This window comes from Monodelphis domestica, chromosome 4 (assembly GCF_027887165.1).
Source record: "Monodelphis domestica isolate mMonDom1 chromosome 4, mMonDom1.pri, whole genome shotgun sequence".
NCBI lineage: Eukaryota > Metazoa > Chordata > Mammalia > Didelphimorphia > Didelphidae > Monodelphis > Monodelphis domestica.
In genome coordinates this window covers 305,866,563-305,880,976 of record NC_077230.1, presented here as the reverse complement: position 1 = coordinate 305,880,976, position 14,414 = coordinate 305,866,563, and the positions used below count along the sequence as shown (strand labels likewise).

The window sequence follows — 14,414 nt, the reverse complement described above, 5'->3', positions numbered from 1 at the left end:
ATTCGTTATTTGCTATCATCTTATGAAATCTGGAGTCTGTTTCCTTACTTTCATCAGGGCAGAGCAGAGAAGAGATGACTCTGCAAAGCTTTCTCGCTCTCTCACTATATTGCAGGAATGTCACTGAGGACTAAAGCCCCAGGAAGGACCTAGGAACTGACTCCCCAGTCAGAGCTCCTCACCTCAACTCTCTTTTTTGCTCAATCTTCCTTCAAGTTTATGGTTCTTTACTCCTGTAATGTTCCCTTGAAGCTTACCGAGGGCCTCCAAGTGGTAGGAATGATTACCTTTAGCCAGCTGTATAGTTGGAAATTTTTGAACCCCTAAAACTACATTACCCAGAATGCCTTGCCTGCACCACCATATTGGTGTGATCAAGTTACTACTTTATAATTTCTGTAGCTCCTCCCTCTAGTCTTTTCTTTCCCAAGGGGCTGGGTGGCTTAGGTAGCTTTTACTCTAGTTGTTATTAATAAACTTCATAAAACATAATACTTTAGTTATTGTATATTAACTTTAAAACCCACACAGCACACTAATTCTCTTCTCCGTCCATATCAGTCAACAAGCATTATGAAGTGCCTGCTGCATGCCAGGATTGAGCTACAATGAGAAAAATGAAATAGTTCCTTTCTTGAAGGAACTTTCATTCTGTCTTAAAAATGCATGTGCATATGTATGTGGACACATGCAGATTAATACATATCTTCATATATGCATACAAATAGATATACACAGAAAGATTATATATACACATGTGTGTGGGCATATACACATACAAGTTGTGGTAAAAGCAGCATCTATTTTATATAATCTAGCATCTTTCCTTTTTAAAATTAAAAAAATCCAATTACGTGTTTAAACAATTTTTGATATTTTTTTAAATTTGGAGTTCAAAATTCTCGCTCTGTTCCTCTTATCCCCCCTCCTTGAGAAGACAAGCAGTTTTATATAGATTCTATATGTGCAGTCATGGGTAACACTTCTGAATCCGCTATGTTGGGAAAGAAAACAGACCAAAAACAAACCCTCAGAAAAAGTTTTTCAAACAAATATGCTTTGGTCTTCATTCAGACTCTCATCAGTTCTTTCTCTGGAGGTGGATAACATTTTCAATCATAAGTCCTTTGGAATGATCTTTTATCGTTGTATTGCTGAGAATACCTAAGTCACTCACAGTTTATCTTCATTACAATATTGCTATTTGGGGGTACAATGTTCTCCTGATTCTGCTCACTTCACTTTTTTTTTAATCCATACCTTCTGTCTTAGAATCTAAGTATTGATTCCAAGACAGAAGAGTAGTAAAGGATAGGCAATGGAGGTTAAGTGACTTGCCCAGGGTCACATAGCTGCGAAGTGTCTGTGGTCAGATTTGAACCCAGGACCCTCTTGTCTTTAGTCCTGGTTCTCAATCCACTGAGTTACCCAGTTGCCCACTGCCCACTTCATTTTGCATCAGTTCATATAAGTCTTTCCAGGTTTTTTTTTTTCTGAAACCATCCCCCTTCATCATTTCTTATAGCACAGAAGTATTCAGTCATGATCATCTCCCACAAGTTGACTTGTTTCTTTTTTAAGGGGTCACAGAGACCAATTTCAAGATTATCATGATTTGAACTTGGCCTGGCCAAATCACCTGTGGAATATTTTATTTAAATCTGAGTACTACATTTTAGGGAAAATAGCATTAATCTGTAGAGTATCAAGAGGAGGGCAACCAGGTCAATGAAGAGCCTTGGGATCATACTTTAGGAGGATCAGTTGAAGAATCTGGAAAAGAAAAGCTGAAGGTAGACATGATAGCTGTCTTCAAGAATTTATTTGGAGAACTGGCTTGTGGAAAAAAAGACTATCTGTCCCCAGAGGGCAGAAATAAAAAAAAATAGCAGGGAAACTTCAAAGAAGCAAATGCAGTCTTTGGTTGTAAGGATTAGCTTCCTAAGGGAGTTAGAGCTATCCAGAATGTGAGTCTGCTTTGGGAAGTAGTGGGGCTCCTCTCAATGGGAGTTTTTCGTCAAAAGCTGAATGTCTTCTTGTCAGTTATATAGTGGAGGAAGGGTGTAGAGGTTGGGCTAGAGGACCCAATGAGTGCCTACCCATTCGGATCCTTTCATTCCATGCAGAGAATGGAAAGGGCCATTCTGCACAAAGAAAGGAATAGTCATGGACCCTGTGGAGCATGTGTAACCCTGAGTGGTTTTCCTTATACCAGTAGGAGATGACTATGAAGCAGTAATGCCAGATGAGAAGTTTGCGTTTTCTTTGGTAGTCAATCGGGAGTCAATGGAGGATTTTGATCAGAGAAATGATACTATAGATTGGAGGAGGGAGATGATAAGAGATAGAAAGGCAAGTTTTTGTGATGGTCCAAGGATGATGTAAGAAGAGCCTGAACCCATGTGTGGAATAGAATGGAAAATGGAAAAATGGAATGGAATGGAAAAGATTACACATGGTCTCAGACACTTCTTAGCTGTGTGACCCTGGGCAAGTCACTTGACCCCCATTGCCTAACTCTTACTGCACTTCTGACTTTTTGGAACCAATACATACTATTGATTCCAAGATGGAAGATAAGGATTTAAAAAAAAAACAGAAAAGATTATATAACTTTGAGAGACAAATGCCACAAGAAGAAACTTTATTGTACGTGGGGACATCTTGAATGTCAGAGGTAAGAGTGGAGATGAAGTTGAAGATCACTGACTTTTGAGACTGGAAGAAAAATGATCCCTGTACCATTAACAGAAAGATCATGAAATCTAAAAGACAGAAGTACAAAAAATTCCATTCTAAATATGTTGAATTTGTAGTCTTGGTGGGATCTATAGATGTAAACATCCGGGAAACTATGAAAACAGATCATATGTGCAAAATTCCAACCACAACCTAAAAAATTGCTAATCTTTTCATTCAATTCCTATATTTAAAATTCCTAAATCTAAAAAATATTGAACACTTAACAATGTATCTTGTAAATGTCTAAAGTAAACCAAAGCAAATAAAAAATATAAATAGCTCACCCTAATAAATGAATTGTATTGATTTTTTATAGAATGAGTATTTTAAAAGAATTAATGTTCTCATACCCCTAAACCCATCACACCTGAGTGAAAGAGTTGTCATTTACTACGAAGATTTGCACTCAGCAAGTCCATAAATGTTAACTGACTGATTTCGTTCTTGGCTGAATAACATACAAGGGAGGATGTCTATGTAGTAATAGTGCCCTAAACTATTGCAAAGCTTCCTAATTGGTCTTCCAGTCTCTAGCATCTACATTATCTACTCTATCCCTCAAAAAACTACTTAAGTGATTTTCCTAAAATATTCATCTGACCCTTCTACTCAATAAGCTCCAATCAAGAATCTTTCAGACCACATACAAACATCTCTCTTTACTATTTAAAATCCTGCACAGCTAGATTCCAATCTGCCTTCCCAACATTATTGCATATTATTCCCCTTCCATCCACTCCATGATCTGGCCAAATTGGATTTCTTTCTGTATGGTACCCATGTCACTTGATCTGTCATCTCCCTGCCTTTCGTTTGCAGAACTTCAAGGTTAAATGCATTTCTTCCTCATCTCCACTTCTTAAAACTCATACTTTCCTTCAAAACTCAACTGCCATGTTCTACATAACGCTTGGCTAGTGGGTGCTAAAAAATAAGTACTAATTGGCTGACTGATCAAAGGGAAGGGGAACTAAAATATGGCCTCAAACTGGCCAGTCATAATCACTATACTTTTTATTCATTTCTAGTGCAAATCAGGAATAGCAGAAGCAAGAAAGACAACTATTCCTTGGTGAATGTTGATACAAAAATTTTTAAATAAAATGTTAGCAAGGAACTATACTATATTACAAAAATTGTACACTATGACTAAGTACAATTTATACCAGGAATTCAGAACTGATTTCATTATTAGGAAAACTATAAATATATTTGACCATATCAATAAGAAAAACAAAAAACCATATGATTATATCATTAAATATAAAAAATCTTTTCATAAAATAAAATCCCCATTCCTATTAAAAACACTAGCACAGAAATAAATGGAACTTTTCTTAATGTCTTAAGTAGGATCTAGAAAAAAACAAGAGCAAGCATTATCTACAGAGGGACAAATAAGAAGCATTCCCAAGAAACACAGATATCCAATATCACCACTATTATTCAATACTGTACTAGAAATGCTAGCTATAGCAATAAGACAAGAAAAAGAATTTGAAGAAATAAGAAGAGGCAACAAGGAAACAAAACTATTATGCTATGCAGATATATTTGCACATAATTATACTTAAAGAACCATAGATAATTAACTAAAAAACTAATTGAAATAATGACAAACTTAAGAAAAGCTGCAGGATATAAAGTAAACTCAACAGATCATCAATATTTCTATGTATTCTCAACAAAATGCAACTAGAAGAGATAGAATAATTCCATTTAAAATAACTGCAGACAGTAATAAAATACTTGGAAGGCTAACTGTCAACACACAGGAACTATATGAACACAATTACAAAATGCTTTCTTTTCACACAAAGTCAGATTAATTGCTCGTGAGTAGGCCAAATCAACATGGTAAAAATGACAAGTCTATTTATATTAATTTATTTCAAACTACCAAAAATTATTTCATAGAGCTAGAAAAAATGTTTTCATCTGGAAGAATAAAAAGTAAAAAATAACAAGGAAATTAATGGAAAAAATGTGAAAGAAGGTAGCCTAGCCATACCAGATCTCAAACTGTATTAGGAAGCTATAATCATCAAAACAATCTGATCCTGGTTAAGAAATAGTGTGATTGATCAATGGAATAGTGTAGGTATGCTATATTCAAAAATAAATGACAATAAACTAGTGTTTCATAAACACAAAGATTCATGCTTCAGAGGCAAAAACTACTGGGAAAACTGGAAAGTGTCTAGCAGAAACTAGACATAGATCAACACCTTACAACATGTTCCAAAATAAAGTAAAAATGGGTATATGATTTAAGAAGGGTGATATAAGCAAATTCAGGGAGAATGGAGAAAAAACTATATGAAAGATGTATGGATAAAGGAAAGAGTCCATGACCAAACCAGAAATTGAGAGGATCATGAAAGGTAAAATGGATAATTTAATTATAAGTTGTTTTTTAATTGCACAAACAAAACCAATGCAGCCAGAATTTGACAGAAAGCAGGGAAACAGGGTGGAGGGGATTTTATAGCATTTCTAATATATTATATATATATATTTTTCAATATATATAATATATATATTAAATATATATTATAATTATAGCATCTCTAATAAAGATTTCATTTATCAAATATATTATTATCTGAGACAAATTTACTTTTTAGAAAGAGCTATTTCCTAAATGTTAAATGGTGAAAGGATATTAATGGAAGTTTTCAGAAAAACAAGAAATCAAAACTATCAATAATTTTATGAAAAAATACTCAAAACCACTATTAATTATTAGAGTAATGCAAGTTAAATCATCTCTAAGATACCATCTCACATGTTTCAGATTTGCTAACATAACAGAAAAGTGACAAATGCTGGAAGAAAAATAGGTACACTGATATATATACTTTCTGGAGAACAATTTGATGTTATACCCAAAGGGCTATGCAATAGTGCATACATACACTTTTACCCAGTGATACTACTACTGCATCTATATCCCAAAGAGATTTAAAAAAAAATAAGAACCTATATATGCAAAAACATTTTAACAGCTTTTTCAGTGTTGGCAAAAAATTGGAAATTGAAGAAATGCTGTCATTTGATGAACTGCTGAACAAGTTGTGATATATAATAGTGATGGAATACTTTTGTGCTATAAGAAATGATAAGGGGAATGGTTTCAGAAAAATCTGGAAAGACTTATATGAACAGATGACAAGTGAAGTGATAGGAAGCTAAGTGACACAGCAGATAGAAGAGTTCAAATCTGGCCTTAGACACTAGCTGTATTAAGCATCCTTGCCTCAGTTTCTCATCTGTAAAATGAACTAGAGGAGAAACTGGCAAACCACACCAGTATTTCTGCCAAGAAAACCCCTATTGGGGTCACAAAAGAGTAAGATATGACTGAACAACAACAGAGTGAAGTGCACAGAACCAAGAGAACATTGTATGATGACCAGCTGTGAAAGATTCAGCTGCTCTAAGCAATACAGAGATCCAAAATAATTCCAAAGTACCCATGATGAAAATTGCTATCCATCTCCAGAGAGAGAAGTAATGAACTCAGAGTACAGAGTAAAGTATATTTTTGTCACTTTATTTTTTTTGCCTTGTTTTTTGCTACATGACTAACATGGAAATTGGATTTGCATGACTTCACATGTATAATGGATATCATCTTGCTTGCCTTAATGGGGAGGAGAAGGACTTAATGATGGGAGAGAATTAAGAACTCAATTTTCATTTTAATGAATGTTAAATAATTTTTAAAAATTTTAGTGAAAATCTTATTTGCTATGGAAATATTAATTGTAGTTCATTAACCAAAATCAAGAGTAATGGTTTTAAGTGAAAAAATATTTTAAGAACTAGATTCAGATGAAAAGACAAATATTCTTCCAATAATGACATTACCACACCCCCCCACAAAAGGTTCTTTCCTTCTGAAATTATTTTGTATCTAATTTTTCATGTTTTGTATTTAATTATCTGCATACATATTATTTTTCCCAAATAGAATAGAAACTTCTTAATGTAAGAGACTACTTTATTTTTCCCTTTGCAAGCTTAGTGCCTGGCACCGTGATGGGCACAGAAAAGGCACTTAAATGCCAAATTGAATGGAACTGAAATAAACCTGGGCTCCTTTTTCTGTTTCCTGTAATCATCTCCTTCCTAGGTTATCCTTGTTTTTTTCTTCTCAATGAGCTCCCTTCTCATAATTCTGTTTCAATGGTCTTCTTGTGCATAGAGGAAACATGATTTAGTTGAAAGTGCTCTCTGACTCTGGAATCAGAGGATGCAAATTCAAGTCCTACCTCAAACATTTGCAAGTCATTTAACTGGTTTGGGTTAATTTCCTCAACCATAAAATGAGAGAATTGGACCAGATTATCTCAGATGTCCCTTCTATCCTACATCTGTGATCCACTATGTTCTTTCTCAGTTCTTTGCCTTCCCCAAGCCTCATTGTTGCCTGCTGTCTGGCAACTGATGAAGCAATGTCCCTGGGCACAGCTAATACAAGTCTAGCTGGAATCCGTTCTGCTCTGACAAATGTTTCCTATCACGTATAATTTCATCCCCATTTCCAAGCTCTGAAGTTGAAAACATTCTTAACAGCTGGCAAGTTATTTTTAAGCCTGGGACATTTAGGAAAAGGGCAGTAATAGACCCAGATCTGTGGCGGAAAAGATTGATAACTATAGTTCATTGTTAGCTTTAGCACTCAACAGCTTTTATTTTATTTTTTGTCTTGATTAAGCTATGTATGTGAGAAAAGTGGGGTTTGCCCACACACATAAGCAAGGCAGTCTGGTAGAGTAAATAGAGAGCTGGTCTTGAAGCCAGGAAGATCTGAGTTCAAATCCTGCTTCAGATACACACACATTGGATGTGTTATCCTAGGCAAGTGATTTAACTCCTCAATGCTTTAATTGTTGTCCATTTGTGTCTGACTCTTTGTGACCCCCATTTGGGGTTTTCTTGGCAAAGATACTGAAGTAGTTTTGCCATTTCCTTCTCCAGCTCCTTTTATGAGTGAGGAAACTGAGGCAAGCAGGATTAAGTGATTTATCCAGGGTCATACTGCTAGTATGTCTCTGAGGCAAGATTTGAACTCAGGAAGATGTCTTCCTGACTCTAGACCAGTGCTTTGTTTACTGCGCCTCCTACCTCCCCTTTCAATGCTTTAAGCTGTTTTCTAAGATTATAAATTACAAGGGAAGTGTCAGCCTGCAGTGGAGGAATGAATTTCCTCACCCAGGAGTTTTTTGTACCAATGAAATCCCTTTCTGTCTCTATCCCATATATACACATACACACATACCTAATAAACTTATAGAAAAAAAAAAGTTTGGGCTTCATATAAATTCTAGCATTCAATATGGATGTCTGAGTTTCTTCTTTGTTTTGTCTTAGATGTTAGAATAGAGCAAAAAGCTTGGGCTTGGTGCTTGCTTTCCCTATCACAGTTTCAGCTACAGTGTCCTGTGTTGTTTCTCTTAAGGACTTGGAAGACTGATTTGCCAAAGGGAATGTGTACGCTCGTGTCTATCTCTGTGGAACATGAAGAAGCCCATCTGATGGGTGGCGTGCGAGCTGTCGTGATGGATTCTCAGTATCTTATAGAACCTTGTGGCTCTGGCAAGTCCAGGCTGACACACATCTGCAGGATTGATCTCAAGTAAGTATATTGTCCCTGAAGCAAACTGAACAGAGCCTCAAATGCCATCAGAACTGATTCACATAGTGAAACTACTGGAGTTTGGTCCTTTGTCCCTCACCCCATGCCATCATATTACTTTCCTAATTCCCCTTCTCTGCTGTTAGAGTAGATTCTTCTTGATTTTCCTGGGTCTCTTCTCCCACCTCTCACCAAATGTTGGCTTTTCAGTGCTTTTCTCTTCAGTTTCACCTTTGCTTCCATTCCTGGACTTCCATCGTTGCTGGGCATTTTGGAGAAATATCTGCCCAGCCCACTGCATCTCCAGTCCTCCTCCTCCTCTTCTAATAAGCCAATTCATTTAAATCCAGGGAATTGTGTCTGAAAGACCTTCATGGTACTCCACAGCATGGTGTTTTGCTTAGTAAATGATAAACACTGAGTGTAGTAACTCTTTTTGCCTGAAGGAATTAGTATATATTTTTTCAATTTGGAAAATTTTATTTAATAAATTTAGAATATTTTCCCGTGATTACAAGATTCATGTTTCTTTCCCTCCCCTCCCCCCAACACCCTCCCATAGCTGGTGTGCAAGTCCTCTGGGTTTTACATGTGTCATTGATCAAGACCTATTTCCATGTTATTGATATTTGCACTCAGGTGATCATTAGAGTCTACATCCCCAATCATATCCCCATTAATCCATGTGATCAAGCAGTTGTTTTCCTTTTGTGTTTCTGCTCCCACAGTTCTTTCTCATAAATCCTTCAGAATTGTCCTGGGTCACTGCATTGCCACTAATGGAGAAGTCCATTACATTTGATTGTACCACAGTGTATCAGTCTCTGTGTACAATGTTTTCCTGGTTCTGGTCCTCTCACTCTGCATCACTTCCTGGAGGTCATTCCAGTTTACATGGAATTCCTCCAGTTTATTATTCCTGTGAGCACAATAGTATTCCATCATCATCAGATACCACAGTTTATTCAGTTATTCTCCAATCGAAGGGCATCCCCTCATTTTCCAATTTTTTGCCACCACAAAGAGCTCAGCTATGAATATTTTTGTACATGTCTTTTTCCTTATTATCTCTTTGGGGGTACAAACCCAGCAGTGCTATGGCTGGATCAAAGGGCAGACAGTCTTTTATCCCCCTTTGGGCATAGTTCCAAATTGCCCTCCAGAATGGTTGGATTAATTCACAACTCAACCAGCAATGCATTAATGTTCCAACTTTACCACATCCCCTCCAGCATTTATGACTTTCCTTTGCTGTCATGTTAGCCAATCTGCTGGGTATCAGGTAGTACCTCAGCGTTGCTTTGATTTGCATTTCCCTGATTATAAGAGATTTTTCATGTGCTTATTAATAGTTTTGACTTCTTTATCTGAAAATTGCCTAAGGAATTAGTATCATTTTAAAGACACTCGAAATCTTACACCCCCTGCTCTTTGGTTCTCTCCACACCTAGAATGTTCTCCCTCCTTTGCTCTTAACTATTGACCTCCATGACTTCCTTTAAATCCCAACCAAAATCCCACCTCCTACAGGAAGTCTTCCCTAACTTCTCTTAATTCTGGTGTTTACCCTCTATTAATTATTTCCTATTTCCTATTTTTTCGTACATATAGCTTCCTCTCTATATACTTGTTTGAATATTGTTTCATCCAATAGATTTTAAGCTTGAAGGCATTGACTGGCTCTTGCCTCTTTTTTTTTTTTTTAAGAACAGTGCCTGGCACATAGGCTTAGTAAATATTGATTAATTGACTAGAAAATACATACGCTGGCTTCTTGATAAAAAAAAAAACAAAACAACATTTTCTCCATATATGAGGACAGACTAAATAGCTCACTTTAAGGTTAATGAAGCACCTTCCTCACCATGGCCATGTGAAGTTATTATCATAAATCGTAGGATCCTCATTTTATAGTTGAAGAAAATGACACTCAGAAACTAGAGGCAGGGAGCCAATTTAAAAGCTATTTGGTTAGAGAGTCAGCATGCTATAATTGATAGAGAGCTGGACAAGGAATCAGGAAGACCCTACTTTAAATCCTATGTCAAACTCTTACTAGCAGTGTGACTCTGGGAAAATCATTTTAATATCTCTGAACCTCAGTTTCTTCATTTGTAAAATGAGAGGGTTAGACTCGATGACCTCTGAAGTTCATCTGACTCTAAATCCGTGATCCTCTGACAATAATGATAACAGCTCTAGCACTTTCAGGTTTGAAAGGTGCTTTGACAGATACTGTCTCATTCCCCCAAACAACCCTGTGAGGTATGGTATCCCCATTTTATAGAGGAGGAAACTGAGTCTGGCAAACATTAAATGACTTGCCCTGAGTTACAGAACTGTAGATCTGTGAGGCATATTTAGAACTCAGGTATTCTTGACTCTAAGAACAGTGTTCTGTCCAGTGTGGGATGAGGCTGCTTCTCCTATAACTGCCCAAGACCCCACAGCTAGAATGGAGGCTCCCCAGGTACCCAGAAGTGTCTGACTTCAAGTGGGATGCTCCTTCTGCTCTGTCCCATCCCATGTTAATAAACAGCAAATATTCATAAACTTGGGTAGTCTTCTGAGATTTCAAGCAAATGTGTTGGAAAGCAATCCAAGATCAGCCATCGTAAAGCACGATGGGCAATTCTCATTGGGTTGTTGATTTCAAGTCTTTTTCTGTTTTCCCCTCCACCAGAGGTCACTCCCCAGAGTGGTACAACAAAGGCTTTGGACATCTTTGTGCAGCCGAAGTAGCCAGAATAAGAAACTCTTTTCAGCCTATTATTGCTGAGGGTCCTGAAACTAAGATCTGAACTGGTTGGGCAAGGAAGAAGAGAAAGCAGAAACTCCTTCTCAAAATGAGAGAAAAAGAGAGAGAAAGATTTGGAAAGTGTTTGACATGGAAAGACTGAAGAGTGGCCGGAAAGCACCAGAGGGCAGAGACGTCTGCAAGTCATCTTTGGAAGATGTGCTCGTCACTAATATAATAGATATTCTTTTATCAGAGCTTTGTATCTCTGTTACTTAAAATTAAATAGACTATTATCTGTGCATTGCCTAATTTTGCTATTTAAGCGCTTCTACGAAGCATATTTTAAATTGTAAATAAACTTCTGTGTAGAATATGTACATATTTGTGTATATCTCTATATACTGTATATATATTGTACAGTAATTATTATATATATATATATTACATATATCTATAATTGAGTGTTTGGAACACGAAAGCACCTGCATCATTTTGACCCTTACTTATCTGATCTTGCTGGGATCTCTTCAATGCAACAGAGTCTAAGCAATAGCCACCATTAGCAGCCCTAAGACATGACCTATGTAGCCCGTTGTAATATCTAACCAAAAGATCCCTAACCAAAGGAAAATCATTTCAGTCATTCTCTTCTATACAAACCTTCAGCTCATATTAATTAAAAAATAATGAAGTATTGGCTGAGATAAGTAAAAGATAATAGTTTCCATTAAAACAAAGCCACTCTTGACAAGTAATTAGCCATTATGGGACTAGAATGTAAAAAAGAGCCAATGATCCAATGTTCATCGGCCCACGTTCAGGGAACTATGAGATACTGATGAGTATTCTAGCTCATGGTGTAAAATATTTCCTCATAAAATAGAAACAGAGGCAGTGTTCCCACCCAGATTTAGAGAGAAATATTATAGCTTTTTTATACATAAAGTAGAAAAGAAACTACACTTTTTCTAAAGCTTTCATAGAGACATTTCATAATTTTCATAAATTTAATTCAATTTGACTAATAGACTTTTTGGTCACATTTAATTAACATTTTCTTACCAATATATTGCACTGATTTCTTAACAAGGACACCAATTTAAGAGAAATAATGGCCATTCAAGAGAACTGGACCATTACACTTTCAGGGAATTCATATTTTATTACATATAATGCTTTTAAAATATATAGTTCATCGAAGTTTTACAATTGAAAGAGTGGGTTTTTAATTAACATAAAACCAAAAAATATACTCCTAAATTAGTTTTAGAAAAATATACAAGTTTATTAATATCATGTTTCTTCATTAGTCAACTCAAGCTACCTAAATGTTTGCCCCAACCTTATTTATTGCTGTATAGTCTAATCAGAAGACGACTGAAAACCAATGCCAATGGTTTTTCTTTATTTTTTGTTTGTTTGTTTTAAATGCATTCAGCCAATGGTATCAAAAGGAATTTATTATTATTTGGATTCAGTTAGAGACATTTTTCTTATAGCAAGTCATCCAGCAATTGGCAAAAGAGAAAAAAGCTTCATTTACTCACTTCAAGTATTTCAAATCTGCTTTCATTAATGTTGTTTTTCTGCTGTCTGCAACATGCAGGCATTGTATTGAGGAGATTAAAAGTATTAAAGGTATGAGGACTGAATTGCTTCAGTCACCTATAAGGGAACCTTTGCTGCATTTTTCTTTTTTACCGGGTGTGAAGGCAGTTGTCATTAAAAAATGACCTTTTTTTTTTCCTTGCCCCAGTGGCACCTGGGTATCTTTTCCCCAGTGCATCCAAAGAAAGGCTATCATATGCTATTGTCATTTGGGCCACCCTCCAGGAGCCAAGCAGACTAGCTTCTGCCAGAACACGTGAAGTTTAACTTCCCACGTAGACCCTTGATGGTCTACATCAAAATAAGTGTTATATGACATCAAACTATCCAGTTACTGGACAAGCTTCATCCAAAGGGACAAAAAAAGGAAAACATGTAATTAATGTTAGATACAAACAGGAAAAAGCTAGTCAAGCAGTATCTGGAGGATAATTAACAAAGTGGCCATCAGAAGTGGGGCACAGAAGCTTATGCCTGATGTTCCTTCTTTTGAAATTACCTAACTTTGTTCTCATTCTCCCTACATCTCTAAACTGCCTAACAACATGGTGCACCTCTTTAAAAAACGTGCATTAAGCTTGTGTCAAACACTATACAGTATTTTGTTTCATTGTTATCTTGCCATTGGGAATACAATACGATCATTGCATTTTTAATGTTATATTCATATTTATACCTCATGTATATTTTTTACCTCAGTTGGTATCAATCATCAATTGTAAATAAATAATTGCCAAGACAAATAAATTTATATATGCTAAAGAATTTCCCTTTCCTTTGTGATCCATGTTAGGTTTTATGGTGTATGACTGAATGGTGATCACAGAATTTTCTTTGATTGTTTCACATATATTTCAATTGATAGAACAAAATCAAATGATATGGTATAATTCCTACCTGTTTTTCAAAAATGGACCACCATCATTCTCACTGCTATCAAATAGTCATTTAAAAGCCCTGAAAATGGCTTTATATGATGCACTAAAGTCTTGGATGGGGATTTTTTTCACCATTCTTTGATTCTTGTGTTTATGGTAAAAATCATCTCTTTAAAAACAACTCCAATTGAAGAAAAATATTTTAAGGGATAGTGAATACTCACCTAAATTTAATCCCCTATATATGAAAAGAAAAGTATAACTCAAAAGAGATTTATTCAAGATAATACTGGGTTTAATAGTGGAAAAAACTACACATGAGATCTGTAGGTTTCTACTCTATTTTTCATATAATTTGTGCCCTCCATGCTTTTGTTATAGTGGAACTTTGGGGATTATTGATTTCATTGCATATAATCCTTTTCTCTGCCTTAGAAAACAATCTTCTTGAAGTTGCTCTGGACAAAAAAAAAATGAAAATTATATCATTTGCCCGATGGCCAAACATTCTAGTGACTCAGTTCAACATACAATTATTAGTCTAGTTATGCAACTAAATTTGTTGTTTCACTGATATACATAATTCTTCCCAGATATGGAAACTCTAACACTCTATTTTAGCATGTTTTCTGCAACATACAAAGATGCTTAGTGGATTGAGAAATTGTCATCCAGAGACAGGGGTGTCTAGCATGTTAGAGATAGGACTTGAACACAGATCTTTCCAACTTCAAAGACAATTCTACCCACTATACCGTAGTGCCTTGTATTAGAATTTTGCTAATAATGTTTATTAAGCACC

General features: G+C 35.8%; 1 protein-coding gene across 10 annotated transcripts in view; it reads left to right on the top strand.

Annotated features, from left to right (window-relative positions):
- Positions 1–13,499, top strand: part of STARD13 (StAR related lipid transfer domain containing 13) — a 799,642-nt gene extending 786,143 nt beyond the window's left edge. For all 10 annotated transcript variants that reach the window (XM_007495305.3, XM_056825164.1, XM_056825162.1 and 7 more), the window contains 2 exons: positions 8,210–8,386; positions 11,070–13,499. In XM_007495305.3, the coding sequence (XP_007495367.1) occupies positions 8,210–8,386; positions 11,070–11,187 (295 nt within the window). In that variant the 3' untranslated portion in view covers positions 11,188–13,499. The remainder of the gene's footprint in view (positions 1–8,209; positions 8,387–11,069) is intronic.
- Positions 13,500–14,414: the final 915 nt, after the last annotated feature.